The sequence below is a fragment of the Nomia melanderi genome, chromosome 7, assembly GCF_051020985.1.
Source record: "Nomia melanderi isolate GNS246 chromosome 7, iyNomMela1, whole genome shotgun sequence".
In the NCBI taxonomy this organism is placed as follows: domain Eukaryota; kingdom Metazoa; phylum Arthropoda; class Insecta; order Hymenoptera; family Halictidae; genus Nomia; species Nomia melanderi.
The window spans coordinates 14,568,428-14,595,978 of NC_135005.1; the positions used below are offsets into that span (position 1 = coordinate 14,568,428).

General features: G+C 42.1%; 1 protein-coding gene and 1 long non-coding RNA gene across 12 annotated transcripts in view; one reads left to right on the plus strand and one right to left on the minus strand.

The window, feature by feature from the left end:
- Positions 1-687: 687 nt before the first annotated feature.
- Positions 688-27,551, minus strand: part of nahoda (DOMON-like domain-containing protein nahoda) — a 34,263-nt gene continuing 7,399 nt past the window's right edge. For 2 of the 7 annotated variants that reach the window (XM_076369404.1, XM_076369405.1), the window contains exons 2-17: positions 24,893-25,262; positions 17,435-17,505; positions 12,116-12,213; positions 11,911-12,034; positions 11,068-11,299; positions 9,726-10,178; positions 8,951-8,995; positions 8,100-8,726; positions 5,858-6,301; positions 5,594-5,742; positions 5,430-5,507; positions 4,644-4,986; positions 4,372-4,576; positions 4,108-4,298; positions 3,550-3,722; positions 688-1,808 (exon numbers count right to left, since the gene is read on the minus strand). In XM_076369404.1, coding sequence (XP_076225519.1) covers positions 1,371-1,808; positions 3,550-3,722; positions 4,108-4,298; positions 4,372-4,576; positions 4,644-4,986; positions 5,430-5,507; positions 5,594-5,742; positions 5,858-6,301; positions 8,100-8,726; positions 8,951-8,995; positions 9,726-10,178; positions 11,068-11,299; positions 11,911-12,034; positions 12,116-12,213; positions 17,435-17,505; positions 24,893-25,067 — 3,846 coding nt within the window. In that variant the 5' untranslated portion in view covers positions 25,068-25,262 and the 3' untranslated portion in view covers positions 688-1,370. Of the gene's footprint in view, positions 1,809-2,510; positions 2,860-3,549; positions 3,723-4,107; positions 4,299-4,371; positions 4,577-4,643; positions 4,987-5,429; positions 5,508-5,593; positions 5,743-5,857; positions 6,302-8,099; positions 8,727-8,950; positions 8,996-9,725; positions 10,179-11,067; positions 11,300-11,910; positions 12,035-12,115; positions 12,214-14,133; positions 14,262-14,354; positions 14,376-17,434; positions 17,506-24,892; positions 25,263-27,551 lie in introns of those variants that run through there. The other 5 variants (XR_012999011.1, XM_076369409.1, XM_076369410.1 and 2 more) reach the window with 5 other exon arrangements.
- On the plus strand, positions 15,492-19,204 carry LOC116424973 (uncharacterized). 5 transcript variants are annotated; one of them, XR_012999015.1, is made up of 8 exons: positions 15,492-16,312; positions 16,808-16,933; positions 17,411-17,540; positions 17,673-17,784; positions 18,026-18,151; positions 18,224-18,459; positions 18,670-18,702; positions 18,799-19,204. It is a non-coding gene; the product is annotated as an uncharacterized LOC116424973 (long non-coding RNA). The 5 variants fall into 5 exon arrangements; XR_004234601.2 differs by lacking the exon at positions 17,673-17,784 and having other exon boundaries at positions 15,499-16,312; XR_012999016.1 differs by lacking the exon at positions 15,492-16,312 and having other exon boundaries at positions 16,736-17,040; positions 18,621-18,702.

Sequence of the window (27,551 nt, forward strand, 5' to 3'; positions counted from 1 at the left end):
CGTACCAACATGATTGTCGTCGCCGACAGTGGTGTCGTCATTGTAAGTATTAACACGAAGTTTCCAATGATCCAATTTAACGGCTAGAACACGAAACGCGGTGAAGGGATACGAAAAATTCAGAACGGGCAAAAAGATTCGGGGGTGGACACGGTCGCCTCCATTATTACCGTTACCGGCACCGATCGTTGACATTAATAGGACAAACTACAGCCACGAGAATTCGCAGTTTGTTTCTCGATTCACCTTCGATTTCGGCTCCGTTTTCTGTGCCACACACGACTGGCACACGGCTCCGTTCCGCGAACGAAAACATAAATATGATTTACACGTCGACGGTCAATGCGAGCCCTAAATCCGAGTATATTTTTAAACCGGTTGTCTCCCGCGCGACACCGCTTCACGATCGTTCGCCCGTTCATTCTAGAAATCCGCGCATTCATCGGAATTCCTCCCGGTAACGCAGTCCCGAAAACATTAGCCCGTCGAAGGTTCGATTCTCCAGAGAATCACTAGAAAACTTATCTCCGCGCGTCGGCAGCCATTTTTCTCCTTTCCAAGGAACAATTCATCGAAGTCGCCTCGTTCCTCCTATACATTGCAAACCACAGAATCAAGTGAAAGCAGTTGTTCTAATCGAAACATTTATTTACCGACTAACTGAGCCAAGAAAGAAAGCATGCCGCGTTCGGTTAAAAAAAAGAAGAATGTACAAACACTTTATTGCTCAAACGTCCATGCTTCTCCTGTAAGTACACAGTAATCTAACTCGGGCGTACGCGGGTACTGCCCGGCGGTACTCGGCTTAACGTATTATTACATACAACACACATACACACGGGTCGAGCGTGTTTCTTTTTTCTTTACACATCGAACATTATTCTTTTCCCCACGCGTCTCGCACGGTAACGTCCGCGGATCGGGCGCGCCTTTAACTCGATAACTCTTTGGTCGTAAGCGCCATTTCTGCGTAAATTCCGTGACGAAAACTGCTCGGTCATTTTCCGAAACGGCCCCGTGAAACGCACGGCGAGACCAATCGACGGACAAGGGGGGGGGGTGAAGGGTGGAGAGAAACGTTCCATCGAGATAGGGGGCAGCACCGGCGGGTGGGCTCGTTTCGAGGGTGAAGTCTTTCGCTTTTCTGCGGATTTCATTATATGTACACGGTCGCTTCACTGAAGCGAGGTAAGAAAGGAAAACGAACGGAGACAAGAAGGGAACGTACAGAAAAGAAAAGAGAATCTCGTCCGCTCGGGACTCGAGAGCGGAGAAGTCGGAGAGAGAGACTCGGGGGCGAACGGAGCACTCGACGGGGTCACGCGACACGCGTTTCATCGTTCGTTCGTTCCTTGTCGTGCCCCGTTCTTCTACTTCGTCGCTTGGCTCCCGTAATCCACGTACACGCGCACCACCTCGCCGCTGTACTTGCGCTGGCTGGGCATGAAGTAGAAGTCCGGCTGGTTCGGCTGGCTCGACACGCCGCTCGCCGGGTTGTGCATGCTGCTCTTCGACCGCTGATAGTGATCCCTGCGATCCTGCGTGTAGTAGCCGGGCTGAATCGGCGCCGTGTGCCTGGAGCCCGGCGCGCGCGGTAGACTGTACGTCGCCCGGGGACCCACCATGCGATTCGGTCCCTCCACCTGATCGGTGCCGCCGAGACCGTTGCCGGTCATCTCTCTGTGACGTGGCAGGCTGGAGACCGGCGGCGGCGGCGCCTTCTCCTCCGTCTCGAACGCTTCGAACGCGAAATTCGTGTTCGCACCCGAGGCGTAGTCCTTCCACGCGTTACTGGCGATCAGGCGATCCTGAAACGAGAACCGGAATTCAGTTTCGAGTCGAACGCTGCTTTCGCTGGAAGGCTGTTTCACAGCTCCGTGTCGATTTTATACTAGAGCAGTGTTTCCCAAGGTTTTCTAAAATTCTTGTGCCCTATGGTAACATATATATGATTTCTCATATTCTGTTGTAATGTTTTTATATTTTTGCTATTTTGTTTATGTGCGTAAATATTGAAATAGAAGTGAAATTTCAAATTGTCCCCACGTTGGGAAACACTGTGCTAGAGTGTAATGGACAGAAGAAACGATTTCCAATGCAAACGTTGACCTTGAACTCTTCCATCCACTACACTTTGGAGGCGCTGCTTGAAACTGGGAATGTTTATATATACAGACTGATAAACGTGACTGCGAACAATAACATGAAACCTCGACAGCAGACGGGATAGTTCAGAGATATGTTAGGTTCTTTGGAGCAGAACTTCTTGAAAGTATACCGAGAGAAATAATGTTCACGAGGTTTAGGTATCTGAAGCAGCAGATATCCGAATCGGTTGTACGAGCGTTCGAAAGAGGGCGTTCTTGCGATTTTGTTGTTGTTCCCAGTCAACGTGTACCGACCTGTATCTCGCCGAATCGAACGGAAGAGCGAGTAAAGGAGGTGGTCGCTCTACTCGCGTCTGAAACGGGTTCGACTGTGACGGAAGGCTGGAAAAACGAGGGAAAAACAATGAAACGACGATAAAGAAACAAGCGAGAGAATAAAGACACAAAGAGAGACACAGATACACAGAGAGACAGAGATTAGCAAGAGAACCAGTGTAGAAATTATACCTGGATTAGTGAGCAAACGAGCGTACGATGAGTAATATTAGCGCGTCGATCGTGTACCGAGTGTGAAGTTCTACCAGCTGGGATTAGGACGTTGCATATCGTATGGAGCGTGTTGGTGATGATGCCGAAGATGATGGTGATGGTGATGGTGGTGATCGCCATTTTGTCGGTGGTACCGCGTCGCGTTCGTGCGATGAATCGGGTTGGGAGCGTCGGAGGAAGCCAGAGGCAGCGAGTACACCCTCTTTACACCATGTGATGGTCGCGGAGAGCGCGGATCATGCAACACAAGCGAAGCAGAAGATCGTTTTTTTTTCGGGTTCACAAGAAAGTGTAAGGTTCGAGGCTGAGGTACACGGCGAAGCGCACGTCTAGATTGTTCAGCGTGTATACCAGCCACGGCAGAGAGCTGTGCTCGTCGTTTTCCATCAAATAAAAGAGACCTCGTACCCATTTCTCATCGTGTACGCTGATCACAAGAGAAAATGACAACGGATCGTGAACTTTCCCTCTTCTACACGTTAACTCTGCTAGTTCACCTTCGTTACACGTCTCACAGACGGTAGTCTAGTTAACGATACGGAAAATACGGACGGAGAACAGGCCTGACTCTTATAGAAAGCTGTCTTGAAAGTTTTAGAAACCCTACGACTGGACGGGTCCAAAAAGAAACAGGTTCGGCTTCTTAGGTTCTGACACAGGCTCGGAATCAGCACTGCTCTAGGCCGTACCACGCGACGCAGCACTACGATCGTTATAAAAAGAGTTAGATGCACACACAATACATAGAGAAAGAGAGAGATAGATAGATAGAGAGAGAGAAAGGAAGTAAGACAGGAAAGAAGAGAAGTAATCAAAGGACGCGAGCAGAAACAATTGTAGAAAGTTACTACTTGAACGAAGAAGGGTAAAAGGTTAACGATGGATCGGATACCTTCGTTGTTCGTCTTCTGGACGATCTGTAGAGAGTACAGCTTGCTTGTAGTAGGACCAGGGCGAGCAATGCGGCTACGCAACCGACAACGATGTACAGCTTGGTCTGATCGAGGAACAGGTCCGACGTAAATGACGATCCTTCGTCCGCGTCTTCTCCATTTAAGTCGTTTACTGGTGACCAAAAAAAAATGTCCATGTTGGATCGATGCCTTATATCACTTACGTACTTAATATACATATATAAATATATATAAATATATATATATATATATATTATAAATACATTGTATGAAACTAGAGATGTATGAACACATCAGCTTGTCATTAATAAGCTCGCTTTGTTAAGTTTGTTGTAATAATAGGGAAAGATATAATGGAATTAAATACAACATTACAAGAAAGATAGCTGGAGTATTGAATATTCACTTAGGCGGTGTAACAGCCTATTTATCAATCTTTTATTTTCATTCTAATATCCAAATTCGTGATAAAATGAAGTATCACTTTGTTATGATTTATCGAAGTATTCTCTCTTCAAAAGAATAGTATCCGTTACCTCGTGGAGCCTTAATGATCAAGTACTGCGGATCGACGCTAAGAGCACCGACTTTTCCGTTGACGAGGGCTTCCTTCAACGCCTTCTCCGCGGCGACGCTAGTGTCCAGAGGCTTTAGTGATCTACCCTTGACCTCATTCTTGTCCAAGATTAAATCCATACGCGCTATCACGCCGTTCTGTTCTTCGTCTCTACAGAAAACAATGAAACGATTGTAATACTAACTGTGACCGGCAGGTGCACTCGTTCATCGGGCAAACTCACTTTTGTAACTCGTTGAGACGGATCTGGTAATAACCCGGTAGTTTCTCAAGGACTGGACTAAAGCTGTCAGATATCGTGTTAGAGATGACCTCGAAGTCGGAGCTTCCTGGGACGGGTGCCGTGAAACCGTCGCCCAGATTCACCAGCTTCACTTCCACGTTGTAATGCAACCTCGGGGGCGCAGGCGTAGTCATGTCTTCGAGTTCTAGAATAAGATAATCTTTTAGCAGCCAGATGGATGACGAGATAAAATTACTTTGTTAAATGACAACCTTCGTCGCCGCAGGACTTTATGCATATCCTCTCGGCCGACACGACGGGTACAGAATCGTGCTTCCGTATTTTCTTGCTGACAGCGTTGAAAATGCCACCCTTGACGGGGTACATCATGTACAAACAATGATCGTCGGTGAAGGACAGATCCCTGTTGTCCTTTGTGACCCGCTTCCTCGAGAACCTCAGAGTCGTCACGCCGTCTGCTTTAGTGCCGCCTATGTTGAAAATATCTTGGGACGGGTCGAGCAATGGCGCGTTGTACCCGCTGATCCAAGTGTCCATTAAGAAAGCCCGGCCGGATTTATCGTCGACCCAGCCCAACACTGCATCCGTTTGCGACTAGAAAGGGAAACAAAGGAGAAACTCACTACTCGCTCAATCGCAATGAAACACTGAACAAATTAACACGTTGAATGCCATGGGGTCACCGGTGACCCGACCAAATCGAATTACAGTTCACTCAATTAACACTGACTGCCATCAAGATTCTTAATAATTGCTCCACTATCTTTCTTATATCTCATCTATCCAACAAAATTCGGTTTGTTCGACACGTCAAGGAAATTAATGTCAGTGTGAAAAACAGTGTCAAACTTGGGTGACGTGGCAGTCAAAGTGTTAAACGATGATTATTTCAAAGCATTTCTATATTATAAATAATACTGCCTAATGCGGTGACATTCAGCCAGATGAACGAATAATTCTTTCATTTTGTGCATTTCGTTCTATGAAATCACGCGGCATTCAACGCGTTAAGTTCCACTTTTCGACGAGACAAGTACCATTTTCTCATCGTCGGAGAATCCAATGCCAGTCCAAGTGTTCGTGTGCGTCGTACTGATGACGAACGACAGCTGGTCCTGCAGAAACAAATCCATTTTCGATACGTTCCTCGGAAACACTTCATTCCTCAACTCAAATATAAATATTCCAACGATTACGTTACCCTTCGACTCTTGTACGTCCACTGTATCGAGTATTCGCAGGTACCGTTGTCCGGCGAGCAATGTCTGGGGTAGTGCCATTCACCCTGGCAACTTGCAGCTTGCATGGTCGCGTCGCCATTGGCGGCCATCTCCTGCCTCCTTTTCTCCTCTGAAAATATTCGAAACCAGTCAGCGACAAAGTAGTCAGAAACAATAAGAAAAATTCGGATTTCCATTGCCAAAGTAGTCAAAAACAAAAAAAATTTTAATTTCCATAGACCTACCAAAGAAATTAAGCGTCAAGGCGCCCCTCTGCGAACCGTGTCCATGGTACTTCAGCTCGTCGGCTTTATAGAAGTCCTTCACGCTGACCTTGGCTTTCTCGATACCGCTGGGTGGATTGTGAACGTAGTTTCCGGGCTCCTGTCCCTTGGCCCATATCACCTGCATGTTTCCGTCCACGATTTCATGGTCGGTCGGCTCGTTCGCAGCCAGTTTCCGTCTGAACATTATCGTGGTGACGCCGTCGCGTTCGAAACCCATCGCGGCGGTCAGAGTATCCCTGCCGCCCCAGTAGTCGTCTTTTCTAGGCGTAGACCTGTCCCTAGTGTAATAGTCGGCGATCTTGTGACTGTTGCCGCGCGCCGATCCGATTATGATGTCCGTACAGTCCATGGGATTGAAGTCGTGCTTCGGCGTGTACTTGTGCACCGGTCCAGGGAGGATCGCTTCGGTCAAGGAACAATTCAATTAGATTAAGACCAGCCAGGCAACTGTGTATTCGGTTTGAATTAATTGAGTGATCGATGAACTGATGACTAATACGGTTATTCTTAATGTTGAAGAGGATTTGAGATTCACGATGGTATTCTCTGGTCGTATGTTACACTTCCTAGTGTGGTAATTGAACGTTGAACGCTGTGGGGTCACCGGTGACCCGACCGAATCGAATTTCTATAGTTCGCTCGATTAACACTTTGACTGCCATGTACTCGAAATAGTTCTCTTCATTAATCAGAAATTCAAAGGTCAAGATTCTTAATAATTGCTCTATTATCTTTCTCATATCTCATATATCCAACAAAATTCGGCTCGGAGAAAAATTAATGTCCACGTTTCTGTAAAAATAGTGTCACCCGAATTCGGGTAATATGGCAGTCAAAGTGTTAATATTATTTTTTCCATTTTGTGTATTTTGCTCTATGAAATCAGCGTTCAACGTGTCAAGCTCTCGCTTCGTACCGAGAGACAAAAGAAAAGAAATGATGTTTAACACTTCTACTGCCAAGTAGACACTCGTCAAAGCTCCCATGTACTCGAAACAGTTTTCTCCATTAACTAGAAACTAAAAGGTCAAGATTCTTCGTAATAATTGCTCTATCTTTCTCATATCTCATCCAACAAAATTCGGTTCGTTTGATACATTACCAAGGAAATTCATCAAGTTTACGTGAAAAATAATATCACCCAAATTTGGGTGACGTGGCGGTCAAAGTGTTAAATGATCGTCTTCTCCGTTGACAGAGGATTGTCAATAAATTTAGAAAACGTTGAAGCGTGTATCATACCACAAGGGAATACTTTTATCACGGATGATACAGTTTGATCACGATTTTCGATCCTGTTTGGTATATGATTAGCATTATTTAGGAAACTTGTATCCGGCTGTATAATACATTTCGCACGGAACACGTGGCCGACGGGTAATATTCGAATATACATTACGGGTGTTTTATACAGGTGTAACTGCAACTTGCACCGTCACAGAACCATTGCTAAGACATTACCGTGGAAGCGACAAAGGAAGCCGAATATACCATGATGAATACAAATAACGTCGACAATAACAAACACTCTACGTTTACCTATTGTCCATGGACGGGTGTATCCGTACGTCGTGTTAGTACTACTGATTACGTGGATACGTTATTTCAATGATACTTATATATATATTACTTCTTATCCGCTATACGTACTACTGGACTACTAGACATTTCGTCGCCGAATACTTCTCTGCGTCTTACTTGCATCTGATGAAAATGAAATGCTTCGGATAATGGAGAGATACATTAATCGGTAACGACTATATACAGGGCGTTCCATTTTAATCGATCCAAGACGATACGTTCGAAATGATTATAAATCGAAACGAAGCGAATGTAACGTAAACGAAAAGGATTAACAAAAATATACGAAATACAAAATATTGGTAACCTCAGAGTCACGTTTTTCTTTACACTCATCTACACGTATCGTTATACAGTAGCCACTTTTAACGTGTCGCAAAATTGATTTATCAACACATTAAAAATCACCACATTCATTTATTCTCCGATTATAGATTACATTCTATGGCCAATAAACAGAGAAACTATTGAGATTGTAATTTATTTCCTTCACCTAACGAAAGAACATCAACATTTCCGTGGACGGATTAAAATGTGCCTTGCGAGCCCTACTAAAACGTGAAAGCGCGTGTCAGTAGATGAGGAAAGAAGCGGTCGGCTCGCCTTACTAGCTCGTTACCTTTTGTAGCGCTCGACTTTGGACCTGAAATCGGCTCTGGTTCCGAGGTCGGCTCAGACTTTGGCTCCGGCTCGGAGTTCGGTTCCGGTTCAGACTTTGGCTCTGGTTCGGAACTGGGTTCCGGTTCGGACTTTGGTTCTGGTTCTGGCTCGGACTTAGGCTCAGGTTCTGAACTAGGTTCTGGCTCGGATTTCGGCTCAGGCTCGGAACTAGGTTCTGGCTCGGATTTAGGCTCAGGCTCGGAACTAGGTTCTGGCTCGGATTTAGGCTCAGGCTCGGAACTGGGCTCTGGCTCGGATTTAGGTTCGGGCTCCGATTTAGGTTCTGAGTAGGCTCTGGCTTCCGCTTTGGGAGGCGATTTCAGTTGACTCGATTCAGGTTTGGAGGCGGATTTCGAGACAGGTATCAGCGCGTCAGACTTTGGCTCTGGTTCGGATTTCGGTTCTGGTTCGGATTTCGGTTCTGGTTCGGATTTCGGTTCGGGTTCGGATTTCGGTTCTGGCGCTGGACTGGGTTCGGGCTCGGATTTAGGCTCGGGTTCAGGCTCTGGTTCAGACTTTGGTTCTGGTATGGGTTCGGGCGTGGTGTTGGTGCTGTCGACAGTGCTCGGCTCGACGACGGGTTCCCCTGTGCAACAAAGCATCGATCGTCGTGCAACTACCTACTCGCTTATACCTCTTACGTACCACCACCTAGTGCGTAGTGTCTCTGAACAAGAAAGGGGACGCCAAATATACTACTACTCATTGTCAAGCAAACTACTTGTTGCTACTGTATATAACATTACGGGAAGCCTAGGGGGATGGTCTTCAACAGGTGTGCTCTGTACTTTTTCAAGCGTCGATACGTACCATTCGTAGAGGGCGACACCGAGTCGGGAGACCTCTTTTTCCGACCTGTGTAAATACGAGATTAATTAAACGTTGAATTCGATTTCAAATAGTAATAGTATTACATGTATATCCTGTATAGTGAAATTTTTAGCTCTTCTGCTTTTATTCATTCTGTATCTAAAGAGTAATCTGAACTAATGTAGGACTAATAAATTTACATTGTCAAATATTACTTTTTACGTTACATTTCCTCTCATGATTAACACTGGAACTACCAGGTGAATCGAAATGACCAATTCCTAATTTCTCCTTTTACAATTATTGCAAAGGTACAGATACTTAAGTAATGATTAACCCTTTGCCGACGAATGTCGACATTTTGCCGAGATCAAAGTTTATATTTCAAATACTGAGTTCCGAACGAATGATTTAATAATTCAAACAGCAAGGGATCATAGTTTCCTTTTTCTCTATTGTTTAAGCATACGAGATATAATTCGGCCTAATGAAGGTTTTGTGTACTTTGAAGAATCTTCGTCCGCAAAGGGTTAAAGAAACTGATCTAGTAATAGCAAAATTAAAATACAAGTCAATTGAAACCTTAAAAAATTCACATAAAGAAATTTTCGAATGCTTTCAGTGCTCCATAGTTCCACTGTCAAAATACAGATATTTATTTATCGAAACTTCCTTCCATTTAGAATATTATTTTATCCGAACTTGTACAGCGTCCAATGTTTCTAATATCTCTTCCCAAAGTCGTACGCAATTCTATAAGTCAGTGGATGTTTACCTTGCTTCGTGCTGACGCGATAAGTCACGCTGGTCTGTACGGTGACGTCAGCGTCGGACGGCGGAGTCGCGGCCAACGGCGTGACATCATGAGCTTTGGCTGATCGTCTCTTGGCACCGGACCGTTCCGTTCCAAACTCGGGCTCGGGTTCGGGCTCGGGCTCCGGTTTCGGTTCAGCCTTCGGCTGGGACTCGGGTTCTGGTTCCGATTTTGGCTCTGGCTGCGGAAGCGGTTCACCCTTCGGTTTTTCACGGATCTCCGGGAAAGCTCGACAGGCCGGAGTTAAATCGGTTGGTCGCCAGCCAACGCCGACCCAACTCGTGCCATTTACTACCATAACGCCCTCGAGTTCTTTGCTCTCCTTGAGTATACGCCAGTAGAATGTGAAATTGTCTGAGAACTTCTTCATCGTGTACGCGTCGAGGTCCACGTCGAGCGTCTTGATCGGTGATTCTGAAACAAATGACAGAATCGACGATTATTCGAGAAACTTCCGCAACTTTAGACGTTCACTGTCAATCGACGTTCATTTTCTTACGAGAAAATCAGTAGGCCCGTGTAACTTTAACACTAAAACTACCGAGCACTTCAATTGACTTTTGAAAATTTTTATAGAAACTCCAAGAGCGCATCTGTTCAGACTTCAATTGATTTACAATTCAATTTGCGTAGTGCTGAATGAATTTCTTTAATAATTTCTCAGAGAAACATTTGTTACCTTAATAATTGCGAAAAGAAGACATCAGTCAAGACGTCATTGTAACTTGAAAGTTACAAAATATATTCGTTCGATGAAATTACTGAAACTATTGAATACATTGGTAATTCGTATTCATATGTGGATATTCATTAATTTTCTACTGCATAGATTTTGTTGCAATCATGAACAAAAATTCGGCCCATAAAAGGTTAACACGTTAAGCGTCATGTCAGTCGCTAGAACTTCTAAATTGACAATTATGATTTCTCAGATAACTAATGTCGAATGGAAATATTTAACACTTCCACTGCCCAGTAGACACTCGTCAAAGCTCCCAGGTACTCGAAACAGTTTTCTTCCTTAACTAGAAACTAAAAGGTCAAGATTCTTCGTAATAATTGCTCTACTATCTTTCTCATATCTCATCCAACAAAATTCGGTTTGTTCGACACGTCAAGAAAATTAATGTCAAAGTGTGAAAAACAGTGTCACCCAAACGTGGGTGACGTGGCAGTCAAAGTGTTAAAAGGAATAATCAGGGCACATAAATCGGTAGAGTTTACAGTAGACAGCTATCTAAGAAAATCGGTTGGATGCAGTTCGCTGGCACGCTGCATCGAATCCTTGCTGGGTGAAACTTACTCTTCGCGCAACCAGGACCAAACCATCCAATGTTGCAGTAACAGTGCTTGGTGGGCGCGGTCGTGCCGCCATTGTCGATGCACGTGCCCTGAATACCGCAGTCCGAGTCGTCCAGGCATTCCTCCTTAAATTCGCACCTAGTTCCATGATACAGACGGTCGCATCTGCATCGGCCCAGAAGATATCGGCCGTGGCCGCTACAGTCCTCTCTATAGGTCTTCCTCTCGATAATCTGACGCGTGGAAACCATAGATTAATATACGGTACATCGCGTAATAATACACGAAACGTCTAGGAATATTTCACTAATCAGAAATGTAAATGAAACTTAACACGTTGAATGCCGCACGATTTCATGGCGAAAAATACACAAAATGGAAACAAATATTAAATCATTCGATTGAATTACATTATTATTATTAATGTATTATATTTATAATATAGAAATGTTTTCGAATAATCATCGTTTAACCCTCTATGGGCCGAATTTTGTTTCGTGATTATAACAAAATTTATGCAGTATAAAATTAATAAATATCAACATGTGAACACAAATTAAAAATGCACTCAATAGTTTTAATAATTATCGTTTAACTGAGCGAACTGAAGTCGATTTGATTGGGAGTCACCGGTGACCCCCATGGCATTCAACGTGTTAACAAAAAATGTCTCCAAGGAAAATCATGTTTGAAAGTATGCCAGAACATTATCAGTGAATCGTTGCAATTTGTATGTCCTTTTTATTAAGGATATTTATATTCAATGAGAATTTAAACGAGATTCGTCAGTGTTTAATTAGTGTGTTCGGTTCTGGTTTATACGATTTTGTTGCGGTATATTTACATCGATATCGGCGCAGGACCAGAATCTGTAACTCGAGCCCCATTCCTCGGCTTCTCTCAGAAGTCTGATGGTGCAGTCGGTGCAAGTGAAATTCTGGGGTAATTGTACAGCGTAACTCTGTGCCCTGGAAACCAGTGAATTACATTTTCGTCGGTGGCATCAGTTAAGAGGCTCATTATGAGATTTGTAATATCGTTGAACTCACGTGGCATCATCCTCCACGAACTCGCTGCTCTTTGTCACGGGAGTCAAATCGACCAGAGGCCTGTCGAGGGCGTCTAGGATTTGTAATCGAAATCCTCCCTAAAACCATGAGAAACGTAACGATCAGAATGGATTCGTAGTACTACCCCCTTGCCTGACGATTTATTCCTTCGCTGACGCTCTTGCTTACGCCATCTTGTCGCAACTCTAGATACAACGGTTATAATAGAACCTAAGTGTTCTGTTACGGTAGTTCTAGCGTTAATTGACGTATGTTTCCTCATTAGTTCGTTTAAAACAGTGTCGTCTGTATCTCGTCGAAAAATGTTAAATATTTCCAGTGAAAAACTTCGGAGCGCAACGGATTAAATTATGAATCTCCGATGTGCAATAAAGGAACCTCAGAGAAACGGATTCGACCGATTTCAAAATGGCGGTTACGCGTCACGCTGAGAGGTATAATGAACAATGGCTCAATTATAAATGGAACAGACGAGTGTAATGTGTCGCATGTACGAACCGCGCACAATCTCCGGTTAACAGGATTGAATTAATGCCGTTGTGTTTGGAAACGCAGCCGAGTTACGGGCGGGATCGTTTTAGTTCCAATGAGTGAACTTCCGCGCGTTTCGTTCGCTACGCTCGTGTCGGAAGCAAGAAACGGCCGAGAGGACGTTGAGACATCAATAGCGGCCGGATAGTAGTATCGAATAAGCTTATCAACGAAACCCGTGACATAGAAACTATGCTTAGGCCAATCAGTCGGCTGGACGAAAAACAATTTTCCGTTGAAGTTTTGGATTAACCCTTTATCATATTTATATATTTAGTATCATTATTTATAATATAGAAATGTTTTCAAATAACCATCATTTAACACTTTGACTGCCACGTCACCCGAGTTTGGGGACACTGTTTTTCACACTGACATTAATTTTCTTGACGTGTCGAACAAACCGAATTTTGTTTGATAGATGAGATACAAGAAAGATAGTGGAGCAATCATTAAGGATCTTGACCTTTCAATTTCTGGTTAATGAAGAAAACTGTTTCGATTGCATGGTAGTCAAAGTGTTAATTGAGTGAACTGTAATTCGATTTGGTCGGGTCACCGGTGACCCCACGGCGTTCAACGTGTCAAAAAAGGTATCAACGAATAATTAACTTACAACTGAACCACCGGTGAATCAGATACCCTATAGTTAGACAGATACCAGCGTAATCGATCTCGTCTTTTCGACGCCTTCGAACATAATGCCGACGAAAAAGAGAACCGTTATTATTGGTGCCGAGCTTGGGAACAATTTCACGTTCCTTTTACACGTCGCGTCCCGTGAACAGAACCGTACGATATTCCTCTTAGTGAAAGATAACCTGTAATTACTCTCAGGCTGTCAGCTTCCGTGAACGATCGTTGTGGACGTTGAAAAAAACCGTTATTGGAAAAATCAATTTCCGTTGGATTCTTCTTCTCTATCGTTAAAATCGCGCAGACGATAAAATCTTGATTTGTAAATATCTATTATCCACCGAGTCGTCCACGTTTCAACCCTTTGCATCAAAGAAATGAAAACCAGTCATTTTGACTGGCACGGTAGCTCTAGTGTTAACCCTTTGAACTCTGTAGGCTCCAATATTGCACCAGGAATGATATTAAATATTTTAATGAATCTTAAAAAAACTCTATGGGCCGAATTTTGTTTCGTGAATGTAACAAAATTGATGCAGTATGAAATTAATAAATATCAACATATGAACACGAATGAAAAATGTATTCAATAGTTTCAATAATTTTATTGAAACGAATATATTTTGTAACTTTGAAGTTACAATGACGTTGAACGTAAACGCCGGCGTGTACAAAAGTTTAATGTCGTTCGTCGTTTTGCAATAAAAAATTAAATACGTCAATTTAACCTAGTCTATTGACGTGCGACGTCAAAGTCACACGAGCCTATAGAGGGTTAACTGCGCATAATATTTCCTAAGACGCGAAACACATCAGAACGACGGCGTTACAAAATACGAACGCGTCCCGCGCATTTACAAGGCGGAATGGAATCCGTTCACTGGAGGAGATGCTTGTCACTTTTGATGAAAGTCCACCGGTCGTATAATCTCGCGAGAGAGTTCGAAATGTTTTCCAACGGCGCGCGACGATTGCGCCGCCGCTCGAAACGCGAAGGAGAAAGGGAAGAGGCGGTTTCGCGAAGTGGTACTGCTTCGCACGGCGTACACACCTGCATCGGTCTCAGTGTTATTGTCGAATTTTTCTCATGCCGGGAATATTTTCGTGTGCAGAATTCACGAGCCGCCTAGGCTACGACTACGCCACGGAAAACCAGTTACTGCCACGATGAAAAAGTCTACGCGCCTGTGCAAGGATACGCGGATCAGTGTACGCTTCATTATAGATTTCTGTAATCCTCATATTGTTTTGGAAGCTTGCGTGTTGCGGACGGAAATAACAGTAATTTAGCTGGCAATGTTTATTACGTTGCAACGGCGGCTGGGTACATAGATAAAATATGCTGAAGCTATTCTAAGTATCAAGAGGATTAGAGTATTTGTTTTTCAAAGTATACAAAGAGTATATTCTAAGTTCAAGTTTCAACATTTTGTTAATAACGTGGATTCACTGTGTACATAGATAGAATATCATATAACAATGCTAGGCATTAAGAGAATTGCAGTATTTATTTTCCAAAGTATCCAAAAATCATACTGCAAGCTCAAATTTGAACATTTTGTTCATAACATAGATTCTCTATATACATAAACTATGCTATAACAATCCTAAGCATTAAGAAAATTTTAGTATTTATTTTCCAAAGTATCCAAGGATCATATTGCAAGCTCAAATTTGAACATTTTATTAATAACATAGATTCTCTATATACATAAACTATGCTATAACAATCCTAAGCATTAAGAGAATTATTCATTTTCCAAAGTATCCAAGGATCACATTACAAGTCCAAGTATGAAACTTTTAATATCGTAGATTCCCTTGTCAAATTTCTTCCATTAAATACTTTCATCAAAAACACAATATTCAATCCTCTGAAAAATATAAAGTATATTTGTTATACATCAGGTTACAAATCATCAACAGAAACGCTACGGGAATACACAGATCTACCTATTGTTTTGATGACTAACGTTGAAATTCATACACAGTCGTCTCGTTCACTTCTCTATGACGCAATCCTTGGCGAATTCCGTAGAACAATTTCAATCCTTCCTTCACGGCTGGATGACTTTTCCAAGCAACGGGCCCGAGAGAGCTTTGGCTTTGATTCGAGTCATTGGCGACTGCCGAGTTACGGTACCCGACATACCGATGTATACCGCGGCGAGTTCAGTCTCTCCGATCCGTTTATACGCATCCACATGCAAAGCGACTTATCCCTTGCCACCTTTTCTTTCCGACCTACCGATCTGCGTAAGGTACGGGACGCCGAGCGTAGCCGCAGAACGCATGCCGAGCTTCGTTTCTGAATTATTCAACGCGCGTCACCTTGAGCGACGTCCAGCAAACGTAGGCCGAGGCTCAGCCTCTACCTTTTCTTTCCCTTTCGTAGACCACGCGCGGGACAAATTCGTGATGTCTTTCACGATGACTCGCCGAGGTGCGTCGCGGAGAATATGAATTTCTGGCTTCCACCGTGTCCCCCTTGTCTGCCGTGTTTTAGGTTAGGGATGCTCGGAACTTCCAGGAAATTTATACGACGCTTCGTTCACGCTAGATTCACGGGAATTTATTGTACGATTTATCCTGCTCCTAGGAAAATTCTTCGTCGATTCGAATTTTTGAAGGTTCAGATTTCATTTCCACTCTTTCCCATTTGACGGCTGAATTTTCGAAATTGACAAAGATATTGAAATCGATGAGTAAATTAATTCTCAACTATATAGCAATGTTTTCTAATTACCAGACCACTTGACGAGTCATATATTTCATGCTACACACCGTCTAATGAGCCATTAATTGTGTGCCACCGGTAGTACACGCCGGCGTGAACGTGTTAACCCTTTGCGATCGGTGACATTTCACGTTTAAGAAATCGGCGTCGCCAATATGGCATGTTCTTACAAAAATTAACGTGTACCACATCTACACGTGGCACTGAACGTGTTTATTTTCTTGTAGTTGCAGTTTTAAATTTCTGTAATGAAGCTTTTCTAGTGTGAAGTTGTACGAATAATTTTCTTTTACATTAATTTCACAAATTATAATTTACACTGTATATAAATAATAGTGCGTTACAGTCGTAAATGATCTGTCTCTAAACAGACGTCACGATAGTCGATTCCTATTCACGATTATAATTCTCCTAACCAGTAAAACACTGTCTTAAACGTTTTTATCAGTTCGATTTCACGTATACCGTAACAATGAAACAGGAAATGAAATGAGTTAATCAAAGAAAGTTTCACGTGCAACAGAACCAGCCCGAGAGGTTAAGATTTCCGCGCAATCGGGTTGACAGGCACAGTCTTCTCTACGAGAGAAAGTCCACGAAACGAAATAATAAAACGCGGCACGGTTTTATCCGACTCTCGCGTAACCGTACGATTCGTTTCTTTTTTTTTCTCTTTTTTTCTTTTTCCTCTCCGGTATCAGCTCCGTAAGACTTTCCTAGGCATTTTTCCGCGTGGCTACGCATGCAAACATTAACGGCTGTTTCAGTGCCGTGCGAGACACGTGTTCGCACACAGGAATTACCGACCGGTCTCCCGCCGGAACGGTTTCGCAGCTTTCTTTTTTTACCAGTGGCTAACGAAATTCGCCAACAGGGGGATTCAATTATCTCCGGTGAGTAAAAGTGGCGTCCGAACTCCATAAAGTGAAGAAGGAGAATTAACGAGATACGGAACAGTGCTAATTCGTTCCGTCACTTGGTTAACGCTGGATTCACGGAGGTTTATTCTATACTTTATTCTATTGTTCCTAGAGAACTATGTGCTCGTCTGTATAAATCGCGAAAATTGTAGCTTTAACCACTTGCGCTGGAAAGACGTGCCACGTCGAGACGTTTCTATCCGAAAATTCTCAGTGATGTCTTTCATACATTGATAATCTTGTTGCATTATGTTAGATTACTTCGAAATGTATCACTCTATACAGAATGATTAACAAACAGAATAAGTGTACATAGCGTGAAATAGGTAAAAACAAAATTCATCGGAAACTTTGCCAAATTTCTGAATTCATTCCAAGTTTTAAAAAATTCGATATCCGTGAAATTGACGGGTTCCGTAAATGTAGTGTTAAATAACCTATTGTATAAAGGAAACAACAGACGCGTCTACTTACTCGGTGTGGATATGCCAAATGCCACGTGACGTTGAAATTACTCCCGGACAGAAAAGTGGTCTTGACATCGCCTGGAACATGGAAACGTTACAAGTTCAGTTCGATGGTATGTTCGTGCTTTAACCCTTAGCATCCTAGACTGTTTTGTAATCTATCAGCAATTGCAACTAATTTTTATAGTATTCCTAGCGAAAATGAAAAATGCTGTAACATTTCTTCCATCTTTTATTTTTCTTAGTACAAAATTTGGATGTGTGGAAAATGGAATAATTTTAGTGTAGTTTCTTTAAGATTATTAAAATATGTAATATTACAACTGGTGCAATATTGGAGCCTACAGAGTTCAAAAGGTTAATATTGAATTTTAAAATATTACCATTTTATTGGGTCAAAGGAAACGGTGACTAACAGTTGCACCTCCCGAGTGCAACGGGTTAATTATTCGTTGTTTTTACGCTGTTTCCGTGACGTAATAAATTCGCTGTCATTTTATTACTATGTGTCAAGCGACTCCGTTCCGCGCGAATGTTTATGACGCAACGTATTTATGAGTGGAACGGCTTCGAGAAACAGAAATTCGTCATTTCTCAGGCTCATCGATCGGACAATGAGATGTTAATATTCATTACGATAATGGGATACGATAAGTCCAAAACAATCGCCGGAAACACGCTCAAACGCAAGTTCATCGTAATCTCGCCCGCTAGACGCATAGCTGTACGTATTACCTTAAAAACCCATGAATTATATAACAGAAGATCGATCCTCATAACCTTTGTTATTTTTCAGAAAAAATTCTCTACGGAAATTCCCGTTATATTCTATTTATGAACTGTATTAATTGTTTCAACACCACAACTACCGATCACTGAAACTGAATTTTACAAGTTTCTTTATAAAAACCATAAGTTCACTGAGATTTCAATTGAGTTGTATTTCACTTTTGCTACTGAATTCGTAGAAGTATCTGTACCTTTTCAGCAATTGAATATAAGTTAATATTTCATTAACACTAGAACTACCAGGTGGGTCAAGATGACTTAATTACTAAAAAGTAATTGTCAAAGAAGTCAGAAATAAGCTTTTAATAACTTATATATATTTTGATATTGTTCCTTTATGTTCTCACTGCTTTGTAACACATACCATCAGTGACCATGTGTCCCTTAAAAATATTTTCTTACAGAAATTACTACCAAATTAATACTATATATGGTACACTTATTCCTTTCTAGTGAAACTAAGAAGTAACAATTATCAGCTATTTGGTACGCAATTATTACGTTACACTATGGTTAACTTATTCACGCTATTGAACACTTTCATTCAACCCCAATTACCCTATGAATTATTATTGTTTTCAGGTAATTTGGAAACTCCTGTTATCGGTGACCACCGCGATCAACGTGTTAAATAGATTCTAGAATGGAACTAAGTTTTAACCCTTTGTCCGAAGTATTCTTGGTTTCTCACTTTGAGGTTCACGTCGACGTTAGTTCATTCAATTGTAGCTTAATATGACGGTCTATTTATTTATTCAAGAATATTTGGGAGTCATTGAGATGTTACTTTTAAACGGTATAATTCTGACACTACAAATAAATATAGAAAAAATTGTTAAAACAGGTAGAGGTTGCAGTAAAATAGAATGTCGAGTCTGACTCGACATAGGACTGCTAAGGGTTAAACGAACTGAATTTATTTCACCTATTATAATACGGGGCACGATACACAGACTTTCTAGCAATGAATTCACTGGGAACAAATCGAGCCTGGAAATTCATTTTTCTGTTGCGCAGGAATCAGTTGCGCGGAAAGGAAGCGATGTAAATCACCGCGAATGAAAATGTATCGCGTCTGGTATGCATCGCGAATTACATCAGCCGTTGCGAAAAGAAATTCCGACGGAACCGAAAAGGTGGGAGGTCGTTAACATCCTCGATTCACCGCGTGATTCCTGATAAAGATCTACAGAACTCTATCTCCTATCGGACGGATCACCGGAAACGATCGAGAACGGCGCGGAGCACGAGCAAGTTCCGGAAGTGCGCAAAGACCACGTTCCACGATCGATTCAGCCTTTTAAGGTCTACCCGCCCTCTCCCCGCTTTCTGAAAAGAAAGCAATCGTTTCTTACAGGTTACAGACTTGCTCGATACATCATTCAGCGCGTTGAATGCCGCACGATTTCATGGCGGAAAATACATAAAACGGAAAAAAGTAAATATTGAATAATTCGATTGAAATGCATTACTGTAACTGCACGTCTATCTGGCTGAACGTCATCGCGTTAGATAGTACTATTTATAATATAGAAATGTTTTCGAATAATCATCGTTTAACCCTCTATGGGCCGAATTTTGTTTCGTGATTACAACAAAATTTATGGAGTATGAAATTAATAAATATGAATATATGAACACAAATTAAAAATGCATTTAATGGTTTTAATAGTTTTATTAAAACGAATATATTTTGTAACTTTGAAGTTGCAATGACGTTTTTCTAATATTTTAGATTTATTGGATCGAAGGAAACATTATGTTAAGATATTAATCATTGCGGAACAAACAAATCGGAACCAGTCATTTTCACTGGTTCGGTAATTCAAGTGTTGAAGTAAAAATTTCAAAACAATTCCTTGTACAATCCTTTTACGCCTAAAACAATGAAACAACCAATTAAAGTATCCACGTAACTTGCAATTCTAAGTATTTAAGAAATCTATAAATCCGTTTGATCTCTTCGATTTCATTTAAATCCCTTTACACGAATATCATTGGAGCTGTTCTCAATTCGTCGCGAGTATAAATAAATTTGCAAAAAGAATTCGATACTAACGTTACACTTAATGCGATTTGATGTTCAATGCAAATACGCGAGATGGTAGAAAGTTGTTGAACAAGATAGGCAACGCATAGTTTAGCAAGTTAATTTGAATGAAGCTTGTGTAAGTGTCCTTGAAAAATCCGTCGTTTGAGTTCGTATAGTAGAACATTCTTTTTACTCGATATGTCATTGAAAGTAATGAATGTACACGACTTGCTTGAAGCACGTTAACAAGTATATCAGTGCGACAAAACGAAGAATGAGAAAGTGATTAACAAAAACAAGGGAACGAAGTTCTAGTCGTGTTCAGCTGGACGCCATATTGGTATCAACGGCGTCGAAGCGCAGAGCTGTTCTCAATTCGTCGCGAGTATAAATAAATTTGTAAAAGGAATTTGATGGTAACGTTACACTCAACGCGATTTGGCGTTCAATGCGGCGTTTTTAAAGTGATTTATTCGGGAATCGTCTGTCGCGGAACGAGCCGACTATTAAATTACGAGAGAATACGGCGCCATTGACGCGGTAACGTTCGATTTGGTGGACCGTAAAAAAATTAATATGTATGACGGCATTCACGGACACCGTTCGTTGAGAGCGTGCGTCCGTGCGTGCGTGCGTGGGCGGGTGTGCGTGAGTAAGTTGCTTGTCCCTATACGTACACCCGGTTTCGGGTGACACAGGTGGATGTGTCCGGGGGATCGCGCGTTCCTTTTTACGACGTACGGGGAATAAGTTTACGTTCTGCTATGTTCAGGGCTTAGTACTGGTTCCTGGGTGATATATGACGAGATTATGGGGAACGTGGAAATTAAGAAGAAGCGGTTAGTTAATAGGATACTACGTCTTTTAAACTGATGAGCCAGGCGAAGGAAGACGAAGAGGAGGCAAGGTATTCGATGACTTCACATAGAAAGCCGTTGAGCATGCTACTTTTTCAACGCGATCGGTGCAATTCATATTTTTTATATTCGAACAACTTTCCTTGAGATATTCTTATTTCCGAATCAATAATTATGCTTCTTTTATAGAACAGCAGAGGCGATTTACAACAGGCCAATCTTGAATATTCCATATATACGGCGACAACGTGAATAAAGAAGAGGTAATTGATCAGGTGCAAATAAATTTGGAGGAGCTATTCACTTGAAATGTAATTGAAAAATGTTCTACTACAAGTTGAAGTGTCTTTTGATCTTAATCATTACAACTATACCCATCGCTACACGTTCGTTTAAAAAACCTTTGCAACTTCTCTACACCCAAAACCAAATCAACAGTAAGTCTACCCACATCTACATACTACAACTGCTCTCAAACATTCAACACTAGGTTCACGGAACGCGTCAAATTGACGCATATTGATTTTAGAAATATTATTTTGCAAATGTTTACGCCGATTTTGATTGATGCGATCACACTGACACGTACCCCAATTACCTACTGTCAAATCTCCAGTTTCCACAATCTAAATAAACGAGCATCAATTCTTTCAGGAATAATAGAGAGAAGTGTACAATGCCCGTAAACCAAAGTGTCAAACAAACTGCACAAAAGAAATCTTTTCCTTAGAAACCCAACGGGCGGACGCGTGCATCCAAAGTTCACGTATTCCCAACGAGCGTACATAGGCATCTAGAAAAAGTGTACGCCGCGCGTATATGCGCGCAGAGCGGAGGCAAGAGACGTGGAAGGTAATGGCCGGGTACCGAGGTTCGAGTTCCCTTCGCGCGAGCTGGTGAAAGTCGCTTCGAATCAGATTAGCGGGCTATCCCCACCGGGACGTGTCTTCGTGTTAATGTCGTTTTCCCATAGAAGTCCCTCTCACCCCTTCCCGCGACCGTCGTAACCTACCCCTGCCCCTTTTCCCTTTTGCCACCCCGTCACCCCCTCCCCCTGTAGGAGTCGACCGCGAAAATTCCATCGGCAGTTTCCGGTTCGCGTTCCAAGGATCGTGTGACGATCGTCAACATCCGGGGATACGCGTATCTGCTCCGCCGGTAACACTATCGAATGGGATTCACCCGTTGTTTTTCTACGCGTCTCTCCACGGCGCGACGGTCTCGAGTTTCACCGACTCCGCTCTTCCTGCACGGTACAGATGTTTCTCTCGTGCGTGCTCGTAGGGAACAGGTTCGACGTAGGAAGAGAAAATTTCGATGGGACACGGTTATCGAATGATTCCTGCCCCGTTCCCGGCTTGTAGCAGGCCGGGAATTAATTTGGTATTGGCACGCCAGTGGTTCTTCGTGGGTTTCCCTCTGATTCTGTGGAACGTATAATTTAACCCTTTGAGGACGAAGATTCTTTGAAATACCAAACCTCGACAGATGAAGCTGAATTATGTATCAATTGTATAATCGATGGAACAAAAGCGTGCTGTTCTCTTGCTATTCGAGTAATTAACCCTTTGCGGGCGAAGATACTTTGAAATATACAAAGTCTTCGAGAAATGAAGTTAAATATCAATTACTTAATTAAGAAAGGAAACTACGAGCTGATCTTTTGCTGTCAGAGTAATTATATCATTTCTCTAGTCTTCCAAATATGAACACTTCGTCTCTCCGAAGTGTCGACATTCGTCCGCAAAGGGTTAACCCTTTGCACTCGAAAGTTTTTCACTTGAAATATTCTATACCTTCCAATTTGATATAGACAAGATTCTTTAAAATGAGTTTAACAATAAATCATACATAAATTAGGTAACAAAACTACTTCCTTGTAACAGCTCGCATACTGATGCAGTATACAAAGGTTAATAGTAAATCCCAAAATTTATAATTTCGCTGGATTAAATCATCTGGCGACTGGGAGTCGCCTCTCGAGTGCAGTTAAATCATTTTTTTCTTAGTCTTCGAAATATAAGAATTTCATCTCGTCGAAATGTCGACGTTCGTCCGCAAAAGATTAACATAGGGATATCTCGGGAATGATTATGTTTATACAGTAAACATAAGGCATGCATTCTCGTGTAGTTCATTTTGTCGAGCCACAAGGTGAAATTCAATCTTCGAGTTAAATTAGTTTCCTAAATCCTCAACACAACCACCGGTCACTGAAACTGACTTTCACAAACTTCTGTATAAAAACCATAAGTGTTCATTGAGATTTCAATCGCATTTCAGTCTTGCCACTGAATCAGTTTTGTTAATAACTTTTCGCGGAATCTGTACCTTTTCAGTCATCGTAAAGGAGGAAATCGGAAATAAGTCATTCTGATTCATCCGGCGGTTCTAGCGTTAATAGAGACGGAAAACCAAGGTTGGGGATCACTGGTGTACGAACAGCAATGCCTGTCGAAGTATTCAGAGGTATGAATCACAACCCGGAATTATTGGGATGAAAGATACCGTAAACGCTGGTGATTGATAATGACAACTACCAATGCTGTTCGTCACTGTTTCACGTTAGAGTGAGATATAACCAGATAGGGGATTAAATTTTTTTTCGCCGACGACACGACGCGCGATCCGAGCAGTCCATTATTATCATACTCCTCACTGTATACCCTATTACAGCGTAATGAATTGTTCCATTGATGTATGTGGACCGCTAACAGATTATTACCATAGTAGTTTATAAGGTAACAACGGTTCAGTGTCGCAGACATGATATTGTATCGCGAACCAGTGTTTTATTAACGGACTCACTGTCTCTGTGTCGTGCGTATAATAAACTATAATTCAGCCTTGCCGTAGCCTACTTCAAGGAGGCCAAGGTTCGCGCCGGACAGTAATGTCCGAGAAAAATAACATTGTGGCATACAGCCTTTTTTTTTCTATCGCTAATTCAATAACAGCGCGTGAAACAATATGGAACGATTGAGTAACTGACGGAGTTTTTCGAGTTTCTTTCTTGTATCCCAAATACAATTGCTTACGGTGTGAATTGTAGAACTCCTTAAAGCGTCTCCAAAGACACCGAAGGTTAAGAGAAACTGCAAAACGAGGCAAGGATGTCTTTTGACATTAGATCATTAACCCTTTGCACTCAGAAGTTCTTTCCTAGAAATATGCATTTTTCAGTGAGATATAAATATTCCTCGAAACTAACGAGTCAGACCATGTTATTTGAATGTTTTACGTATCGATGCATTATACAGAGCATAATCTTATATATAAGACGATAGTTTTGCTATATCGAATCTAGTGGTGAGTCACCTCTCGAGCGCAAAGGGTTAAACCAGTGTTTCCCAACCTTTTGCCATGCCCCACTTAAGCCTTTCTAAAATTATTAATTATATTTCTGAAATAACACCTATGTAACGTATATATTATTACTATATTTTCATAATATTTTGTTGTGTACAATATGTCGTTGGTAATTCTCGAACAAAAACATCACGACGCTCGCGACAGAACGAAGTGTTCTTGGTTTCTCACTTTGAGGTTCACGTCGACGTTAGTTCATTCAATTACAGCTCAATATGACGCATTTATTTATTCAAGAATATTTGAGAATCATGGAAATGTTACCTTTAAATGGTACAATTGTACTACAAATAAACATAGAAAAAATTGTTAAAACAGGTAGAGGTTGCAATAAAGTAGAATGTTGAATTTGACTGGACATAGGACTGCTAAGGGTTAAACGTCGCGTAGATCTAGAAAATGGCGGCGGAGTGCTTACCGCGAGGCATTCCGCATGGTCCAGGTGTCCTGCCGTTGTCCAGGAAATCCAAATCGTACTTCCTCGCGCGCGGAAAGGTCAAGGCGACGTGTCCTTGCACTTCCCTGTACGATATCACCGTGAACACCAGCAGGATCATTCCCGCGATAACCGCGGAACACGTTTTCGATGGCATTTTCTGGGGGAAACGTGGCTGCACGATCGTTCGGCGTCGTCCACGCTCACGGACGGTACTATTTCACCGAGTTCCTCTGCTGGTTCCCTCTGAGAATTTTCCTCTCGCTCGCCTGAGACCCTCCTGCTGATTTTTCCTGACGCTCGGCATGGGCACCTCTCGTTGATTCACTTTTCCCGCCTCGGCGAGGCCAATCTGAAAGAAAAACGAACGGGCGGACTCTTAGAGCGTGCATCTTTGAAACGTTTACCTCATTATAATCAGCGAAAGTATTCCTTTTATTTTCATAATCCTCGAACGTCCTATCTAAACGACGCGTAATCATTGGCTTTTAACTAGACGCTTCTGTTGGTCTCCTTTTGAACGTGGCATTTATACGATACGAATAGATGTCAACAAATACGCGAGATGGTAGAAAGTTGTCGAACCAGATAGGCAACGCATAGTTTAGCGAGTTAATTTGAATGAAGCTTGTGCTTAAGTTCCCTTGAAAAATCCGCCTTTCGAGTTCGTCTAGTGGAACATTCTTTTCACTATGTTATTCAAAGTAATGAACGTTTATTCGACGGTTTGCTCGAAGCACGTTAATAAGTATATCGGCAAAACGAAGAACGAGAAAGCGATCAACAAAAACAAGGGAGCGAAGTTTCAGTCGTGTTCGGCTGGACGCCATATTGGTATCAATGGCGTCGAAGCAGCTCGGCTGCGCGTGTAACTCGACGAATTCAAGGCCAGTTTTCGTGCCTCGTGGAAACTTGTTCTTTGCCAACACGATTGGCTAAGATTGCATAAATTATTACATCGTCGGACGTGTTTATATCGTTGCATAAACGATCGGGACACGCCGGACGAATGCCGAACGTTCCCAGAACCCCATCGGTTTCGTTAGAACATTTCGTTCCAGCTAATCGTACATTAAAGATGGCGAATTTAGAAAATCTTTAGAAAGTCCCGCAGGCCAACGGCGAGTCTCTATTATTCCTGCCAGTTAATGGAAAGTGTGAAATATTCGTTACATAATTGCCACGATGAATCGTATTCTAACCTCGTTCCGGAGAACAGGAATACACCTCGTTTTTCCAGTAAACATTAATTACGCTTCCTAGTTAGGAAACCGCGGAGTCAGTGTAAACGGTCGTTGCGTGACGCCTTCTATGATCGATAAAAGAACAATGAATTATTCCGACTTCGCTTTCGTGCGGCCGTTCGTTCGGGGAACGAGGGAAAACGGGAATTTATGATTTTAGAAACGTTCCTCGACCGCGGACGTCGGCCGTTCAACGTTTCCTCGAATTGAATCGCGAATTCGTCCGTCGCGCGGGGCGAGTGTGCGCGCGTGTTAACCTTTGCCAGCAGCGAGAGCGCATCGAAAAATGGCGGCGCGATAATAATAAGAGTTAACGACTGCGGTTCTCCGCGCCGCGGCGTTCCCTTGAGACCTGTAATTTCCTGAATTCCAAATCCGCCGTCTTCGGATACCCGGCGACCGCAAATTCTATCGATCAATCATCCGTGGAGGTGAGTAACGGTCCTTCGGACGGAAGGACGACATCGTGACTCGCACGCGACTTCCTTCTTTCTCGCTTCCCCTTAAATAACGGCTGGCCGGAGGTTCGTTTTTCGAGGACTGACGGGACAAACACGAAATCGGCGAATCGTGAGAGAATCGGGAACAATGAACGCGCGTGCATCGGGACAAGTTGATGGAAAGAATTATGGCTTACCGTTGAACACGATACATGTAAATTCTCTCGGTATGAATGGATTAAATGGATGAAAGGAAAGTATCGGCATAGGCGGACTTTTTGTCGGTGAATTCAATCGAAGGTTAACTCTGCACTATAGAGAAACTATGAAAACTGATATTTAATGTTCAACTTTGTGTGATATCTTGATATTTGAAATATTGGAATAAAATAGCTTTGTTCGTCTCAGTACTTGTGATTTTTGAGTTGGTTTAGAGAATATCATCTTTGTCTTGTCAGATGTTAAATTCTTCTAGTGAGAAACTCCAAATGATTGATTTCGATTGTTTTATCTCGTAATTGTTGATATAAAAGCATCGAATATTTGAAATGATCTTGGAAATAGTCTGAAGAAACTCAAAATAATCTGTTACAATTTTTACAGGGATTACATATTAACACGTTGACTGCCACGAGAATTTCTAGCATTATTAATAATATTCTTTGATAACAAAGGTAAATGAGATTGAAAATACTTACTAATGGTTGAGTACCACAGTAGTCATATTACTATGATCTACTGCCACTGAATATTTCTATTTAAAATCAAGTTTTTTATTCTAATCTCTTCAGCAACTGGAAACTCCCATCGTTGACCGTGGCAGTCAAAGTGTTCGTATTAAATTCTCTATAGTTCTAATATACAACTCATTATCAATAAATCACAATCCACAATCTAACCAATAAAACTACACGATTTGATAAAGCACGTACACGCAACATAGAAACAACACGAGCA